The sequence below is a fragment of the Ischnura elegans genome, chromosome 3 (assembly GCF_921293095.1).
Source record: "Ischnura elegans chromosome 3, ioIscEleg1.1, whole genome shotgun sequence".
Taxonomy (NCBI): Eukaryota; Metazoa; Arthropoda; class Insecta; order Odonata; family Coenagrionidae; genus Ischnura; species Ischnura elegans.
The window spans coordinates 37742695-37762381 of record NC_060248.1 but is presented as its reverse complement, the minus strand read 5'-3'; the positions used below and the strand labels follow the sequence as shown (position 1 = coordinate 37762381).

At 39.1% G+C, this 19687-nt stretch overlaps 1 protein-coding gene across 1 annotated transcript; it reads left to right on the top strand.

Annotated features, from left to right (window-relative positions):
• The first annotated feature begins 1 nt into the window (after position 1).
• On the top strand, positions 2-6950 carry LOC124155673 (spermine oxidase). The gene is made up of 5 exons (XM_046529689.1): positions 2-199; positions 398-567; positions 901-1943; positions 2026-2146; positions 4929-6950. The coding sequence occupies exons 1-5, from the start codon at positions 28-30 to the stop codon at positions 5163-5165; spliced, it is 1743 nt and encodes a 580-aa protein (XP_046385645.1). The 5' UTR covers positions 2-27; the 3' UTR covers positions 5166-6950.
• Positions 6951-19687: the final 12737 nt, after the last annotated feature.

Here is a 19687-nt window from a genome sequence, read left to right as displayed (position 1 = left end):
ACGAATTTATGTACTACCGATGTAAACATGGCTTCGGCGGAAGACGGTGATGTCAGCAATCACTCAAAAATATTAATAATAGGAGCCGGTATGGCTGGATTGAATACCGCTCATATTTTAACGAAATGTGGATTGACTGATTTCAAAATTCTTGAGGCTCGGAATAGGGTAGGTGGTCGGATTGTTTCAGTTGACATGGGTAAGTCCCGCTCAATCCATTAATATTTTATCTTTCTGTAATTTGAGATGAAAAATCTTGTCTAACACTATTCAATTCATTATTTAAAGCATTATTTATAGTTACAATAAATTTACATGTGTCAAAATATTCCATTATTTATAACGGTTGTCATTTAAGAAGCTGAATGTGACGGTGCATCTTCTCTTCATGCTCTAGAACACCATAAAGTGGAATTAGGGGCTAATGTTATTCATGGAGTTTTAGGAAATCCAACTTACGAATTAGCAATGGCTAATAGCCTGGTGGATATAGTTCAGACTCCGAAGCCTCATAACGTTGTTGCTGCTACAGAAGAGGGCAAGCAAGTCCCCTTTGACATTTTACAGGTAATGGTGAAATATTTGTATTAACAATGCAAGAGATTCCATATTTTAGATGCGTAATATCATCCTCGAATTGATGAGGGTAATTATAAGCCTTTGAACATGGCAACGATGAAATGATCATTGATGTATTTCCGACAGACCGAGGGATGACCGACCTCAATGAGGACATTTTTCTCATATTTTTAACTGTCATTGATACTGTAGTTATATTAGATATGGAAATCAAATTAAATTTTATCGGTCAATCAGATTTTTCATTCTAATTACAATCCCAAAATTTGCATTTTAATGAAAAGTTAATTCTTTTCCATGCACCCAATGTTGGTCCATAAGGAAATGTTTGAGGCCTATGGATGCTTCTTGCATCGTTGCGAAGAATACTTTCTGAGCCAATATGCCCCTCCTGATGGTGTAAATAGTGTTGGGGAGCATATAGCTCTGGAGGTGGCGCTCTACTTAGAGCGAATAACTAACAATGAGGAAAGACGAATAAGGCAGGCAATATTCGACTGCTTGCTTAAAAGAGAAACTTGCATATCTGGGTGTAACTCAATGGATGAAATAGACCTGCTTGAAATAGGAAGTTATGTTGAGTTACAAGGAGGGAACATACCTATCCCCTCGGGTTATAGTGCAATACTTAGGCCAGTGCTCTCTATTATTCCTGAAGACAAAATATTGAAGAGGCATGCGGTGTCAAAAATTATTTGGCATGGCACACAACAATCCTCTGTCTCCAATGGTGGTCTTTCAACCGTTAGTAGTGAGAGTAGTTTGGTGGGTTCCAATAGTGGTGCTGATACTGTCTCAGAGGATTCAGATGACTCTGACAAAACTGTTACTGGTGAGCCTCCTCCTGGATCGAACAACTCCCTCTCCGACTTCAATCCCGTCAAGGTTGTGTGTGAAAATGGGGCTGTCTTCACAGCTGACCACGTTGTAGTCACTATTCCTTTGGGTGTCCTTAAAGATAGACATACATCACTATTTGAACCAGCTCTTCCTCAAAGCAAATCCAAGGCTATCGGAAGGCTGCTTTTTGGCACAGTGGACAAAATACTTCTGGAATATGATCGACCCTTCCTGAATCCGGATGTGACTGAAGTGATGCTGTTGTGGAACAATGAGGATGAGATGGGGACATTTGGTGCTGGCCCTGGTTCCCATGTGGATCTTGGTGATATGAGCCAAAGGTGGTTTAGGAAAATATACTCCTTCTCGAAAATATCAGAAACTCTACTTTTGGGGTTTATATCTGGGAAAGAGGCTGAATACATGGAAACTTTGCCGTTTGATCGAGTAGCAGAAAAGTGCACAGAGTTACTTAGGAGGTTTCTAAGCGATCCATTTGTCCCCAGGCCAAAGATGTGCATATGGTAAGTATACGTCAGATTTTTCTTGTTTTAATGCTATTAGCAAGTGCCTGAAATTCTCTATCAAATATAATTTGCTTTTCAGCACCAGTTGGAAAAATCAGAAGTACACTCAAGGGTCGTATACTGCAATTGCTGTGGGTGCATCACAAGCTGACATAGAAACTATAGCACAGCCCCTGTACTATGATCAGCTTCATAGAACTGTAAGCCTACTTTTTATATATTTTATTAATTACTTAATGCATTGGCAACAGTAGTATTTTTTTGCACTTTTTTATTCTTTCTTGACCGGTTTCAATGCTTATGCATCATTATCCAGAGCTGTCTAACTTAAGGAGCAGCAAGCCTGGTATTTATATTGAGGATAGGTGTGGGTGGGGTAAAATATAGAAGCAGGAATGGGGGAGGGGTTGAGGTTGGGTTTTCATTTGCGGGATGTCTATTCAGGGTCATCAGAAAAGGTTTTCAAGGGAGGAGGAGGGACTTTCACATTAAGGAAAGGTGAGGTCATCGTTGGTACCACCTCAATTCGTCAACAATCAGTTTGAAGTAAACCATTGATGTTGTTTAAGAGCCTACATACACATCATTGCATTTCCTTATATAGTGCAAAGCTTCAGCTTCACGTGCAACGCACACACGTCGTGAGAATGAATTGACGAGAAATAGGCGGTTAGGAGTGAAAAAAAAACAAACAATAGGGTTGATTTCCAACAGTATAATACATTTAATAACCAAGTAAGCTTTAGGAGCACAATACATAAAATACTAAATTGCCTGAGGTTAATGTACTCTTGCCGTTAGGAAGATACCGGGCACGAGAGGTTCCTTCCTTGTCCGAGATCAGCAATCAGAGCGTGCGAGCCAGGCGGCTTACAGCCGGCCGCCGTGCTCGAAGCGGGCGTGAGAGGGGAGGTGTAGGCAGAGGAGGGGAAACAGGTTTCACCCTGACGTTTCACTTGACAATTGGGTAGGTGGTGGCGGAAAGTAATAGAAGTTCACACATGGCATAAAGAGGCCGACACCGTTGGTGAATTCACTATAAATTGTGAGCACTTCACAGGACGCGAGGATCAGCGGCACACGTGGATCAGGCAGGCGCGACGCACTCCAGCGCTTCGCGAGAGTGGCACTCAGGGATTAAGTCTCGGAGGGATTGAGTCTTGGAGGGATTGAGTCTCGGAGGGATTGAGAAAGTGCCCATTATGGCACACACGTATTGGTGATAGTTGGATGAATTTTTCTCCCAGAATCAAAGAAATAATCAATGACGACAATTTGAACTCCCCTGGGCGACCCATGTTGTAATTTTAAGTATTACATCCATGTAAAAAAAAAACAACTAGAATAGGAAAAGGTCAACATCATTGTTATGGGTTTTAATACATGGGAGTGATTATAGGGTTGCATCATTTCAGCATAATGAGCCACAAATATGGCAGTTACTGCTGACTCCTGTTGTGACTTTTTTAAGAAATAAGAAATTTAGTCCTGGGTAATAACTAAGCATGTCCATAACAGGTAAAACCTTTTGCATGACTGACTCACTTGTTGGTGCAAACATTTGCGACCACTTCCTGAAGAATTGGAGAGTTGAAATTTTGAACGGAGGTGGGGGACCAAAAGTGAATCAGAAAAATTCTAAAAACTTTTTTCTTCAACAACTCCCAATTCTGCCGCATACTAGGAATTTGTTCAAATGTAGCCAACCAGATGTTCTTTGTGTGAACGTATTGAATACCCAGATATTCCCCTCATCCCCTTTAAAATATTCAAAATGTCTCCTGTCCACTATTTCCGTGTATACCTCATGTCAGCAGCCTCTAATCCTGAAAGTATGCCTACGATCAGGCATTTATTTGTATTATGATGTCTTATGGCAATAAGATTTCTTTATTGGCCATGTGGGCACCTTCAGATTACACACCCTAAGCCCCTAAATTATGAATTTTGTGCAATAAAGAATGAATAAATGCCTAATAACACACAATAGCCTGGTTCAATGTCCATGATAAGCTGAAATATGGTAAATTAGAAGGTATGGTAGACCAACCTGGCATTCTTGCTTCTGGCAAGCTGCACAGCTTGTGACTACACAATCAGCCTTGAAAACAAATCTATAGGTCTCGATAAAGAGAGACTCTTTGGGTAATGTGGAATTTGGGAGTCAAATATGTGTACATGATGTCAAGAAGAGTTTTCTCAAATTAGAACCTGATGAGAACAGTTATTCCAGTGACCCAACTTGCATGGCTTAAGGCCTGTTTACACTGTACATTAACCTGCACGAGTAATTGTTTATGTGAACAATTTTTGTGGACTGGAACGGAACATGTACAAATGCATGAACTAAATTAGAACAGGTTCTATTTTCTGTTCCTGCATTCGCCTAAATCAGGTGGTGACATGGTGCATTTACGTGTTCATTCATTTAGACATTAACTCTTACGGGTTAATGCACCGTGTAAACAGGCCTTTAGTTAGTTAAATGCGTAAAAATTTACCAAAATTTAATGAATAGCTTTGAGTAAATTTTGAGCCCTGGTAGTAGTATATATTTTATTACTTTACAAGGTTGCACGTTCTAGAGAAATGTACATGATAATGGAAAATATTTTGGAATTTTAGACTTGAGTCTCCAGTTCCAATAGAAAATTGTCAAATTACCAATTAAACCTGGTAATTCTTCTATTTATTGGAGAATTAAATGTTTCTGTTGAGCAAATGGCCGTGAAGACAGAAAAATATTGACTAAATTGGTAACTAAATTCAGAGGAAAGTTATAGCCACACATTTCCATTCATTCTAAGATGAGAAATTGCATTTTAAATGCAGTAATAATTCAATTGATACTATTGACTTATCTAAGAGGTGATAGGCTCATGTCTCCTATGGTTAAAAAATGTACGTATAATGCATGTTACTTTTTTTGCAGTGCTAGAATGAATTCTATCCAATTACAATTTGTTTTGTTATCTCTTTCAGCCAAGTGTGCTATTTGCTGGAGAGCATACTCACCCTAGTTTCTATTCCACTGTACATGGTGCTTACTTAAGTGGGCAGAGGGTTGCTCAGACCCTGAAGAAAGTGCTCCTGAACATAGATGATGATTTGGAAAGAAAAGTGAGGAAGATGGAAAATTGCAGTTCAAGCAAAATAGCTCAAAGTGAAGAAAGAGAGAGTATGCTTAGTTCATGGGTTGAAGGTATTTCATTGGAATGAATCATCTCTTTTGGTCAGAAGCTAGTCATCAAATCCAAATAGTCAAGCCTTGTTGGGTTCATATTTCGGGTCCTTTACGAAAAATAAATAACCATTAGGTATATTTTCTTCATATACTTTTATTTATTATCCATTGAATGGTATTAATTTTTTGTTAATTTTATACATTAGTATAAAGATGCAGTGACCACATTTATTTTGGGATATAACCAAAATGATTGAGAAGAATTTATTGTAAACGCTCAAAAAATAACTTTTGTATCATTGAACTACTACTTCTACTGCTTAACATTATTATAATTAAATGTATATCATGGTTTTGATGCTGTTGAATATGTTTGTCGTACATATTTTATTTGGGTATCTTGTGATGTTGTTTTGTACAAAATGGAATTTATTTTAATTTGCATAAGTATTTTATATTAATTGTTATGTTTCTTATGCAAAGTATTTCAGATGCTTATGACAAAACCAAAGTATTAACTGAATGTGTGATTGTGATATGCTGACTTGCTAATGTCTTTCCTATTGAATGAAGACAGTCGTGAGTTGCAATTTGTTCAACCTGATGATTCATAGAATTATGTGGGCACACCATTATTTTTTAATTCTTTGAAGAAGAGTTTTTGTAGAAAATATTTTTGTCATAATCTTTTTGTCGCAGTATGAAAATGAGAGGAATGTATTTTGCATTTATAATCTGTACAATATCGTACATATGTATATAGTTTTAAAGTCTAGTCATGCCCATTCATTCTCAATCTGCAAAATATTTTCACTTTGCTGCATTGCAGCCAAAAATATATTGCTGTGGCTAAACCATTTTTGAGACATCCAAAAATTAAGCTCCAGTTAATTTGTTTGTGACTGACCTGCAGTGCATGTAGTAATGACAAGTTCACATTTCATAACTTATTTAAATTTGTATTAACGTAATCATTACAAATATGACATTCGTTCATGTAATTTCTCTCTATTGGCAAATTGCTATGGTAGTGTCAATAATTCTGATTCAAATCTGCCATCCAGGTCCACCCTATAGTTGTGCTACCAATTCAAAGTCTTTTATGTACATTCTAATCGTTTGGGTTGTATTTATGACAGCTGAATGGTATTGCTGTATTGTTTCATTTTTATGCTGTGATGCTGGATGGGTATAACATTACCAGTGTATCAGTGAGGAAGGGTAGTCTACTGATTTTCATTCAAAGTAATATGTACTTGAATACCATGTTATTTTTTTCCTTACAAGTTTAGGATCCTTGGTCAACATTTTAACTTTATAACTATTACCTATTTAGCCTTTTCAGGAGTGAAACAAGATTAAACTATTATTTCTTATGCTCTTGGAGTTTTGAGTAACTGTCCATTTATGATTAGTTTTCTTTCTTCGGGGGCGAAGTAGTTACTCATGGTCATCATTGCATGCAATATCATGCCAACCATTGTAAAGTTTAAGTTACTATGCAGCAATATTCATTTTGAGGGCGTTCATGGTATATTTTTAGGACAATTTGGATGTTTTAGGCCAAATTGTGGTTCATTCTACTTGCCACAGAGTAGGTACCTATGGTATGTAATTTGATACAAAGCTGAGTTCAAGGGTACATTACAGTATTGGTTATGATGCATTCATTCCAAACTTATACTTATATACCAGTCTAACCAGCATTACCAAAAAAAATTGTTTTACTGTAAGAAATTTACTTTTTTTGAGTATCTCTCATAGTGTGAAAAAATGTGCAATCCACGAATGAAAATATATATTAAAATGTGACGTTAAAATTTTGTTTTTAATTATTTCTTCCTGCTTGATGTTTGTAATGCATGCACTATAATGTGACTATTTTAACCCTTGAACGGCTAGCGTGCCCATTTGGGCACAGCTGCAGTGGTCTAAAGAATTTCGTATAAATTCCGACCCAAACATTAAAGAGCATGCTGTTTTCACCATAAATGATGACTATGCATCACTTTATTCGGTTCGAATGCTTATGGCCAGCATTTATACCAGCAGTTGATTGTGGCATGATAGGTATTCTTACTCACTCTGTGCGAGGAGGCAAAATAGAAAAAACGGCGAAATGTCTTCAGTAAATTCGATTTTTTTTCCTTTTTATTTTTACATTCGGCTAAGTACTTAATCTTATCCTAATAAAGAATGTTGTCAACTTCGGTTTCTTTTGCCAGTATTGTGATATCTTTCGTATGAGACAAGGAATTTGAATTTATTTTTGGGTGATCCCATATGGGCACGCTAGCCGGTAGTCGGGGGTGTCTTTTTTGGCGGGTGTCCTTCGCTACAAACGTCGTTATTGGGTCTGTTATCAAATAACTTCAATGCAAAATGCTAAGTTTTTGTCAATCTTTCAATTTTTTCTTATGTCACTCGATTTTAATGGCTTCAATATTTTTTTCTATATTTTTTGTAATTATTCCATTAATTTTTAGTACAAAAAAACATTTTATAATATTCAACACTTTTATTCATGGTGCGTGCGCTATACTTTGCTCAACTATCTAGTATGAAGAATGATACGGCTATTTTCTACCCCTTGTATACATGCCCAACAATCAAGGGCATGGTGGAAGGGGAAAGTATGTTTGATAAATACAATGATGAAGCTCATGGTGAAGCGCTTTTTTTCGCGTATAAAACTTTGAAACAATAAAAAGTAGATTGAACCTTGATCATATCGACCACATTGAACTTGTGGTCAAATTTTCCAACTAAGTCCAATCCCTGGTTGTAAGTCGCAAGGAGACAATCAAGACGAAAGTTAACAAGTAACCATTACAAGCTCTGTCAGTTTTAGTCCTGAAAAGGATGGAGGAGACAGCAAAATGACCAAGAGTACGCATAGGCACGAGATGACATGTCATCTGCTGAGAATATATTCCTCAAAATGAATTTTGCTGAATTTCCAGTGAATTCCTAGTTGAGGTTTCCGAAATGTTCATGACGGAAGAAATTTTTTTTCTCTGTTCTATTCAATTCTATTCTGAGTGGTTATTGCTGTATGAAGGAAGAGAATTTTTGGGCGAGTGGCGATGATGTCCGACACACACTGGTGTATAATACCATTCACAAGGTTGCAAAATATAATGAGGGTTTTTCACTGTGAAGATAATAATCATTACGATAACAGCGGCAAAATGTGCACACTTAGGCCATTCATAAATATGATAAAGTACGTTTGTTCAGAAAACTATGTGCCAACCCCCGAGCTAAAATACGATGAATCCACGATAAAATATTTTGGCAATCATGGCTGCAAACAGTTCATACTGGGTGAACCTATAAGTTTCGGCTTTAAAATTTGGTGCTTGAATACTCATCAAGATTACTTGGTGGACTTCAGCTTATAGCAGGGACTGAGTGTTGAAGAAAAAAAATAATTACCATAAATTCGTAGGTAAATGCTCTTCGTATTGGACAATACGTAAATGCCATCATGTTGGACAATTTACTATAGCAAGCGATAAATCTTACCTTTTCCATTTATTTTGACAGTTGGTTTACCAGCTTTACTCTTATAAGTCAGTTAAAATCTCAAGGGTATGAGGGTACTGGAACAGTTCTGAGAAATAGGATACCCAAAGGTATCCTTTTCCTCAGAACCAGAAAGGTATCCCATTGATCGAAAAAACAGCTAGCTAAGCAGCCCCGCTGCTCCAATGCTTTGGCACAGGAGAAAAAAGGGAATATTGTTGTTGCTAGATAGAATGACTATTCGGTTGTGACTGTCAAGTCACCTTGCCAATGTGTAAACCCACTCACAAAGGTCACGAGATTCTCACGTGTTACCTCAAAAATGGTACAAGTTAGGCAGCCAACAGTGGTCTCTAGCTACAATATTTACATGGGCAGAACTGATCTCACGGATCAAAATGTCAACAGGTACAGGAATGTTATCAGAGGAAAAAATGGTGATGGTCCACATGAAGCTATCTCCTTGATGCTGTCATTGTAAATGCCTGGATCTGTACGGAAAATTGTGGTTCAAATATACCGCAGTAAGCCTTTAGGCGAGAGATTGCACAAGTGTTTTTGTAACGAAGATGTACCTTTCCCAGACCTGGTGGTTGTGTTTAACATTCCCTATCAAGTGCAACCAATCATAGAAAGTCTGATGACATAAGGTATGATGGCAGTGACAACCAGTTTGTCCCATTTCATAGACACCGATTTTCTTATGAAGTATATTCTTCCCATGCGCACTCAGAATGAGCTCTTCCTTCACTATGAGCTAGCTTTGCCTTCAATGAAATTCTATCATACTCGGCAATTGAAAACCCAATTTGTAGTATTCAAAGACTCTAACAGCAATATAGGACTAATTTTGTTAATAAACTCATTGATAACGTGTTTTTTTTCATTCAATAACTGTTTTCAAATCTGAGTTTTATACTGTTAAGTTCTTTGGACAGTAAAAAAATGTTTAAACCGAAAAAATGTAGTATAATGATTTGAAATTACTTCAAATTGCCAAATAAAAGAAGTACTATAGGTAAATGCAAAAATATATGGCGTATCACGCAATAAAAATGAGAATTATGATGGTTCGAGCGATTCTTCTGCAGAATGCAGATCGGTAGCCGGAAAGGCTAGGGTGCCCATATGGGCACACCCCCTCTAGCAAGAACGAATCAACAGAATTTGAAAACTAAGTGTTAATCTGAATGCTTGGGCAGCAATTAAGCAGTTTTTAACGGAAAAACAAAATAGAACTCCGAAAAAAAACTTCGCTGTTAAAGGGTTTACCTTCAAACTGAGCCCATTTGTTTGTACACCTGAAATGTGGCATACACTTTTCCACCTGGAAAACTAGATCAAGTAGTACACAAGCCAAAAACATAAAGTTCTCATGTGAAAAAGAATCCGACCATAGTATCAACTTTTTCGATATCACTATTTCAACCTCGGAAAAAGGCTATGACTTCAAAATCTACAGAATAGAGACTACCACCGACCATGCCATCCCCTCCGACTCCCGCCACGACCCCTCTCATGGGTTAGCCGCCTTTCATGCCATGTTAAACAGAGCACTCAACATCCCCCTCTCTACCGAGAACCTTGCCATGGAAATCAAAACCATCAAGCGCATTGCAATTAAAAATGGATACGAAGAAAGTGTCATAGATAAATTGATAAGGAAGAAATACTCCCTCCGGGCATAGAAAATGATATACCATTCATCCATTCATAATGAGCTTAAGAAACGCTGGTGCAAACTGAGTTATTACGGAAATATTTCACAGGCAACCGCAAACCTTTTTCCGAGAGAAGAATTTAAAATTGCATATTATAACACATCTAACTTAAGGGCGTTATTATGCAATACGAAAGATAAAATTGACATAAATGATAGAAGTGGCATTTACAGACTCAAGTGCAGTGACTGTGAGACCTGTTACATTGTCCAGACTGGACGTTCATTTCGATTGAGAGCAGAGGAACACGGAAGGCATTTGACAAACGGGGAGTTAGACAAATCGCATTTTGCGAAACATCTATGGGAGAGTGACCACAGGAGCGATTTTGTTCCAGAAATTCTCCACCTTGAGAAAAAGGGAAGAAGGATGGACTGCTTGGAGGAGTTGGAGATTAGGAAGCACATCAAGAATGGAATTTTAGCAAATGAAAATATTTTTGTGAACTATTCCCCCCTCTTGGAAATTCCCCTGAAGCTGAGTAACGCTCCAACCCCAACGCAACCCTCCCCTACCAATGCGTCATAGCAACCAGATAAACAATAACAAAATAACTGTTATTATAATGATTTCTGTACCTGATGATGTCGCCTCTGCGATGAAACCGGTCGTATTGAATAAATCGTGTGAAAAAGTAACATAACTCTTTATTGTTCAGAATGGATTTTCATGAAGTAAAGCCAGAAACAATCGAGTTTACAGATCAAGTAGACTATTCTTCGAAAGGAAAATGCTAAATATGGGAGGTTTAGTTTGCATTTTCCTTTTTTATGCACTTAGAAAAGGAAATGAAAGTTTATCAGAGTCAGAAATCAAATGACTCTATCTCTAATTAATGGCTACTTTGATTGATACAATTTACAATAACTTTTGCCTTTAAGGAAGTTTGTTTTCCCTCCTTGAATGAATCACTGTTGGCAGAAATCTTTCACATGCTCAAATCGTCCATCAAAATTTGGTGCATGGTAAAAGTGGATGATCTGAGCTCACAAGAGCCCTCACACAGTCAACATTTTCATTAGTTTTTGAAGTTGAAGGTCTTCCTTCGAAGCGAGGTTCATCTTCAACGTGTTCTCGACCTTCCAAAAATGATTTGTGCCAGCGGTAAACTTGTACTCTTGATAATGTTCCCCATAGGCCAGTTTCAACTTTTCTAGAGTCACACTTGCGGATTCACCAAGTTTAACACAATACTATATTACATAACTTTGCTCCAAATTCATTTTTGTAACATGCAACAAAAACACAACGTCACTGATGGTGCTGTCAAAAATAATGTGTTGGCTGTATGGAGTTGAAACTCGCACTGAGGAAGTGGAAAAGATGAACAAATCGGTATATCACCGGCTGGTATACACAACATTGACAGTTTGCCCGCAGCATTGCCAGTCTCATTAATTTTATCACACACCTCTTGTAGTAGACTCTAGTTAATACAAACAACTTTATTACGATGTCCTCGTTATAACGAAGCAAATCGTTAGTCCCGACGAAAAGGTTAATCCAATACAGTGCAACCTCGATAAAGCGAGACCCCACGGTGCACTACTTAACACTCGCTATAGCGAAATGTCACTTTACCGGAGGTGGGGCAAATAATAGCCAATATACCTGTTGCGAACAGTTATACAGGAACAGGAGTGGTGCGGCGACATAAATTTCTATCCGATAAACGCAAGCATAAATCCAGTGGAAAGGCGATGTTTTTTGCATCACTAAATTTACTTACTCAAACTACGACTAAATATTCAAACAATTTATAAGCGCCACACTGAATAAAAATCATGCAAAGCATTGTTTTGTCAATCATTATGTCAATGCACAACCGACGAAGCCATTTTTCTATGCACTTAATTAGCGCATTTACGTAATCATTCTATAATTTTGGTATTTTCCATTGAAAATTCAAAAATTAACTGATAAAACTGTATCGCAGTTATTTAATGCCTCAAATGTTTCCATTGGTGTATGTCTATTTTCCTGTAGGTTAAGCGGCAGTGAAGTGAAATAACGTATTGCATTTGTTTCTGCAGTCGAAAACGGTGGAAGGTTGTATAACGTTCCTACCTTGGAAGACTTTTTCTATCAGATAATGCTATATCTTCATTATCTACGGTAAAGAGTTTGCTAAGCTTGAAAAATGATGTGATTAAATTTGCCGTTGTTAAAAAGTTCCTTTTTGAGTGTTATGCTCGCGACGTATTTGAAATAATACGAGTTTACCACGGCACTGCAAACGAGTCAGTTGTTCTGTGAGTTCTTCCAGCGGCCACCAGGGGATGCTCGGCTACCCACGTGATGGAAGAGAGCGCCAGTACGACTCCGACCACTGACGCGAATAGTTCACCCTTATGAAACCGCAACGGAGAATAAATACGTCCATCCGGACAATTCGCGATGAGTATCATTGCATCGTACATCCTACGTCATCATCGCTAAGGCGCACTACCTACCTTTAGAGGCATCATTGCAAGAAATACCTTGTACTGCTAGGGTTTTGTCGGGGAGTAGGATGTAAAAAAGTTCCTTTTCGTCTATGTTATATCTCGCGGGGAATACTTCTTAGGATACTTATGATCGGAGTCCTTTCTTCCACGACTTCGGGTTTACACCGCAGGTATCACCAGCAATTATGACGGGAGATAACGCTTTGGTGCTTTGAATTAATATAATCAACCTTCCGCACTCTTGAAATTCTCGATTCGCAATCTATCCCTGAAATACTCCGCTTTAGGCTTAGGCGTAGCCCCTTTCTCAGAAGTTCCCGCAGATTGGAGTGGGCAAAACCACCCGAACAAAGTTCCTTATAACTCTACAAAGTCTGCATTCCTTGGGCGCTTTTGTTTTTTTTTATTGCAAAGAGCGAATAGGAAGATAAATTAAATACGCCACTCTCATATTACTCTATTATTGTATTGCTTCGGCGTGTTTGGTGTTTTTTGGCCATGGTGTCTGCCATCAAATGCTTTCTATTCACACAACTCACGGACGCGTGGGTATGTTGACGACTGCTTTCTACCGCCCGAGGAACAAAAGAAGATCAAGCATTCGCGAATGCTAATGCCTCATTATTTTCACCAAAATTAACTACTTATTTATCGAACGACAGTTTACCACATAAATTTGAGCACTCCATTAACTTCATTCCTAACAGATCGGTAGCAATTACAGAGAATATGGAATCTTGGTGTAAGTTTTTCCGGCGGTGAAATCCTCGCTATGGCGAGAGCCAACACCAAAAGGGCCTCGTTAAAACGAATTTTTAACATGCTTATTATAGGGTCAATCGACGGTGCATCGGCTATCTCACGTAAAATCGGGGGTCTCGCTATAGCCCGTGCTCGCTTTAACGAGGTTCCACTGTATATAGTAAAAATAACCATTATTACGAACCTCAGTCCCGTTCCCGGCAGTTACAAACAGAACTTTATTAAGAAGTTCCACGAATAAGCAACGGTATATAGTAGGATGTACATTACGCTGCGTTATAATCATTGCGCTCAGTTTAAGTTCTCCTCGAGCACTATCCAATAGCATCAATTATGATTCTCTCTTCAGTAGGAGTGCACGCAATATCTTATAACAAGCTTTATGCCTGTGGAATCATGGTGACCCACTCATTACCGCTCGAAAATTGGACGGATAGGAAGTCCTCCTCTCACGAACATTTGATTTACGAACTTTCAGAAATAATAACATTTGAAAATTTCAGGAGTGCCCAAAATTTCAAATTTGGCTCCTTTGAAGTTGGCCTTTGAAGGTAGAGGTCCGTGAAAGTGGTTTTATTATTTGCTAAAATTCGTTTTAAAACCATGTGATTTCGGTGTTATAGAAAATCTTGGCGGTGTTATTATAATGCTACAATTTTACCACGTTTTTAGGTGTTTTATTATTTTATGGCACACGTTTCATGAATGCTTATACTTTTATCAAGCATTTTACATAACATTTAACATAATTTGGATTATAAAAAATTTCTGATAAAACTAAATGAAAGAAATGGTTCAACTTTTATTGGTTCAAGGTACATATATGAATGGTTCAAATATGTAGTCTTGGTGAATACGATCGGCAAACAGCAAATTCCCACTACCTCATATGTGTATACTTCGATAGCCATTCCAGAATTTTTGGATTGTCAAGTTTCTCTACACTAAATAAAGCCTATAAAAATGCTTCTGTAGTAGCAACAACAAGCTCCTCCTTTGCTTTCTTTGACTGAGTGACTGTGTGTTCAAATGATAGCTGTCGTTTTTCGGGTCCCCTTTCTTTCGCACGTTTATGCGTATCGCTACTGATGTGTTTTGACAAAGTGTCTCATCTTTCAAATTAAATATTTTATCGAAAACTTTGCACAGTAATACTCTGTCTTTCACATAACATCCTTCTCAGCTGAATTCACTTGCCCTGGTGTGAACAGTATCTCTTGCTTTTGGCATTTTAAAATTCCTATCCTTTGTTCGATATTTAAAGCTGGGACTACGATAAAAAAAACAGACCAACCGCAAAACACAACCTATCACAGTGGTGTTTTCAAACTTAGTGCTGGGTAGCTACGGTATAACTATAGTACTGTATAACTTACAAATTGGCCGAAAAGTTTAATGTCGAGGGTTCCCTTTCGATAACCCTCACCCAGGTGTTGAGGGCAGGTGGGGCAGCAGCTAGATACAACAAAATCACCTTGTTTTGATTACAGCTGTTGCCAATCGGTCATATTTCCCAATTATCGATCCTGAAAAATCCAGCATGAGACGCTTTCTCACCTGAAGAATTAGATATTAGATTTGGCTAATGTCGAAATAATTTTTTTGCATTGTAGCTCAGTGGGGAGCCGAATATCCGACGATCCATCCGCTAATAAGGAGAACCCCCTCTCCTCCTATCCTTTCCGTTCCTTCCTTCCCTTCTCTCAACTGCTAGCGCTTCGGGCGTTCAAATACCCATGCGTGTCTATGGACGTCTTAAAACGAATCGAATCGCGCATTTGACGGCCGCCGTGGTCACCACGGCGTTCATTTCAACCCGGCCCGGCGGTGCGCCGTCTACGGCGTGAAATACAGGCAATGCTACATTGAGGCTGCTTTTTGACGAAACGACTTTTCGTCGACCGCCGTTCACGTCACGACGGCCGCACGGCCGAAATTCAGGCCGCTTTCAGACGAGACGACTCTCTGCCACGCTGTGGGCCGTGCCGTCAACGGCGGCCCGGTCCCAGCCAGCGGCCTTGTTTAAGACAACGAAATTGTTACATTAGACCCACACTCAAGGTATTCCTGCAACAAGTTATCCAATAACGCTGTCTAATGCGTCGCGGTGAGTCACCGGAATTACTGCTCGGCATTGACGCGCACCGTGCGCGCGAGCTTGTATTTCCGCACTTCCGCGTTAAATTTCTTTCCGCACATTTTTAATTCATAATTTATAATGATTCAGGTGAGAAATCGCCTCATTCTTAATATTTCAGGATTGATACATGGGAATCGAAGAGAGAGGCTGTGATAAATTTAACGGAAAATTCTAGCGGAGAAATCACTACAGTGCGCGATATTACGCTGATGCGTTATGCGCGAGACTAAACGAGCCAATTGACGTTGGAATCGTAATGAGATAGAGCAACTGAACATTGGCAGCGTTAAACAATGAAGGTTTAGTCTTTAATAGATTATGACTCATTAGATGTGATTTTTTCGCTAATCCACCTAAAAACGCGAAATTTCGTTTTTATTTACCGATTCCGCGGTATCGCGTTTCGCGAAATTCACGGGCCTCTACCAATAGGTCGCGGTGTGGCGTAGAGGAACTCGCACTATGGGCGTACTCTGAGTAAATCCGTTGTGAAGTCAGGAACTGTCAGTGCCCGTTCTTCCTTCCCGACGATGGCGATTTTTTTCGGCTCCTACCGCGTCGCACGCGAAGCTAGGATAGCTCGTCATAATCGTGAGTTACCGCACCCTTGCAATGCAGTGTTGCATTCTGCAGGATAACATCACGTTTCGACGCGCTCCCTCATTGTTTAAGTAAGGATACACCCTACTCAATCCAAAACTTAGTCTACTCCGTTAGCAGTTGAAGTGGCTACTAGTGATGAGCGGAACTGTGATTTTCGGATCACTTCGTTACCTGTGACTGCTACTCATCAGTAACGGTGATTCTTAACTGTGATTGCGATCACCGAGGTGAATCACTCTTTAAAGTCATCGGTGATTTGTGGCGCTGCTATTCCTGCTACTTTGTCCAATTCCAAGGAATGAGCTCTCCTCAATAGGAACAAATAAACTTATAGAAAATTGTAAAATTAGGCAAAATATTTTTTTGAGGGAATAGTTCTAATTCCGAGTTTATATTACAATAATTAAGTAAATTTGAAGTGGTAAAAGAATTGATAAGGGGCAATCATTTTTTATACATATTTATAATCAAACCATCATAATTCAAAGCTTTAGCTGTATATTTCTCACAGAATGTCTTATTTATCATACAAGATGAATAAGACATCCTTATTTTACTATTGGTAGCATCATGGTAGCTGCCGAAGCTAACTTCACCGTATTCACAGTCGCAGCGATTTAGAGTATTTGGTGATTTAGTCACCGGCAGTGATCGGCTACTTCTCTTCAATCACAGGTTGCGATATATCGCATATCACTTGGTAGCAGCCAGAGCTATCTTCACCGAATCCAGTGATAGAATCACCGATCACAGTGATTTCGAATATTGAATCACCGACAGTGACTGCTACTTTTCAGTAACGGTGATTCAATCACAGTTAGTGATATATCGCTCATCACTAGTGGCTACATCTCTTCGTATTTAAGTTATTTCTAGAATTGTCTTTCTGCCTGCTTTCTTTTGGGCTACAACCTATAAGGGGTAAGAATCAACATACATAACTGCATCCCAAAAACGCAAGAAGGTTGAAAATTGAGTGGGTATTTCCATATGGGAATGTAAGATAAAATATCCAAAAATAATTTTAAACTCAATTGGACAATATATGACCCTGCCAAAACATATTCATTAATTTCCATCTTCTACATTTCATAGATATTTTCCATATGAAGGATCCTCAAGTACCCAAGTAAATATTTCTATTCTTTGGTGGTCTCCTTCACAGCCCTGATAAAAATAAACTCCACCATGGTGGGTACAGGAAGGGTAGCATCCTTCATGAGGGGTAGTTACCCTTGCACGACCCACCATTAAGGGTAAGGGAAGGATAGAAAAATCCTTCGTGTACCCTTCCTTGGAACTCCTTCCCTTACCATCCGTGTACCCTTCCTCTACCCACCATTAAGGGTAAGGGAAGGATAGAAAAATCCTTCGTGTACCCTTCCTTGGAACTCCTTCCCTTACAATCCGTGTACCCTTCCTCTACCCACCATTAAGGGTAAGGGAAGGATAGAAAAACCCTTCGTGTACCCTTCCTTGGAACTCCTTCCCTTACCATCCGTCAACCCTTCCTCTACCCACCATTAAGGGTAAGGGAAGGATAGAAAAATCCTTCGTGTACCCTTCCTTGGAACTCCTTCCCTTACCATCCGTGTACCCTTCCTCTACCCACCATTAAGGGTAAGGGAAGGATAGAAAAATCCTTCGTGTACCCTTCCTTGGAACTCCTTCCCTTACCATCCGTGTACCATTCCTCTACCCACCATTAAGGGTAAGGGAAGGATAGAAAAATCCTTCGTGTACCCTTCCTTGGAACTCCTTCCCTTACCATCCGTGTACCCTTCCTCTACCCACCATTAAGGGTAAGGGAAGGAGAGAAAAATCCTTGGTGTACCCTTCCTTGGAACTCCTTCCCTTACCATCCATCTACCCTTCCTATACCCACCATTAAGGGTAAGGGAAGGAGAGAAAAATCCTTAGTCTACCCTTCCTTGGGTCTTAGCATTTATAACTGAGGAAAACATATCGTGAGAGTGTCTCCTCAGCTACTTTCACCTGCTAAAGAGTATTGAGTTCCGTACAAGAACATAAGCAGTCTTTGAAAGCAAAGATAGACGGGCTACACAACTAATCTTTAAAATTTCCTTAAGGAAAACAATAATATACATATTCAGTAGCGTAGCCAGGGGTGGGGTCCGGAGGGTTCGGACCCTCCGCCCCCCCGAAATATAAAGATTTTGTAGTATAAGTTCCGTTGAGAACCTTACCCTGTCAAGTACCTAGATAGCCGAGGTTGTTAAATCACTAGTTCGTAATCCTCTATTACCTAGGTCCTGGGTTCAAGACCCTGGAAGGCTAATTTTTTTTCTGCCCTATAACTTTAGAAATCACTGTTGCAACTCATCCCCATTCGTTTAATTTAGTTTATTAGCAATTTTTTAAATTTCTATGTTAATTTATGGATTTTTAGGTTTTATATTAATCCTACCCTTCCTGTACCCTCCATTGAGGCTGGCCAAACCCTTCCCATACACTCCAGGAAGGAGAGGGCGTACCCACCAATGTTCTAAAATACCCTTCGTGTACCCTTGCTGAGGGGTACAGGAAGGGTACACCTATCCTTCCTGTACCCTTGCTGAAGGGTACACTTATCCTTCCTGTACCCTTCATCGAGGCTGGCCAAACCCTTCCCGTACCCTCCAGGAAGGAGAGGGCGTACCCACCGATGTTCTAAAATACCCTTCGTGTACCCTTGCTGAAGGGTACACCTATCCTTCCTGTACCCTCAATGGAGGGTAAACCTCTCCTTAATGGAGGAGTTTATTTTTATCAGGGAGCCTTTGTCAGATGGGGCCAGGAGCGGTCTGGGGTGATAGGGTGCCCTCGGCTGGGGCTCTCCTTAATAGGGGATTCAGCGGTCTTTCCCCATAAAATTTTAGGAAATTGGATGCCCAGAAATAGATTTGGGCACTATTCTGGCTCTTAACAAAATAGATCAAAGAGAGTAAAAGATAGCAATTTCGTAAGAAAAAATACTATGAAAAGTGAGAATTTCACAGCTTATAAAATTTAATGCTGTATTGTGATTCCATTATCTGCATATGTATTTAATGAATTTGTTCCTTGACACTTCACTGAAATCTAGAAGACCTCTAAAATAACCCCTTGAAAAAAAGCATCAGGTTCTCTTGGTCTCCTGAATACACCGAACAAATAAATAAGATACAGCTTATAAAACCTGGCACATTTATTTAATTTTTTAACATACTATTTTTGTGATTAGCATGTTTCAAAGCAATCAACCAATGGAAATGTGGATTTTATAATAGCAAATAAAATTTTGGTTTAAGTAGTCTGAGTCTTGTTTTAATATACCTTTCATATTTGCTTAGTGATCGATAAATAGGTCACGCCTT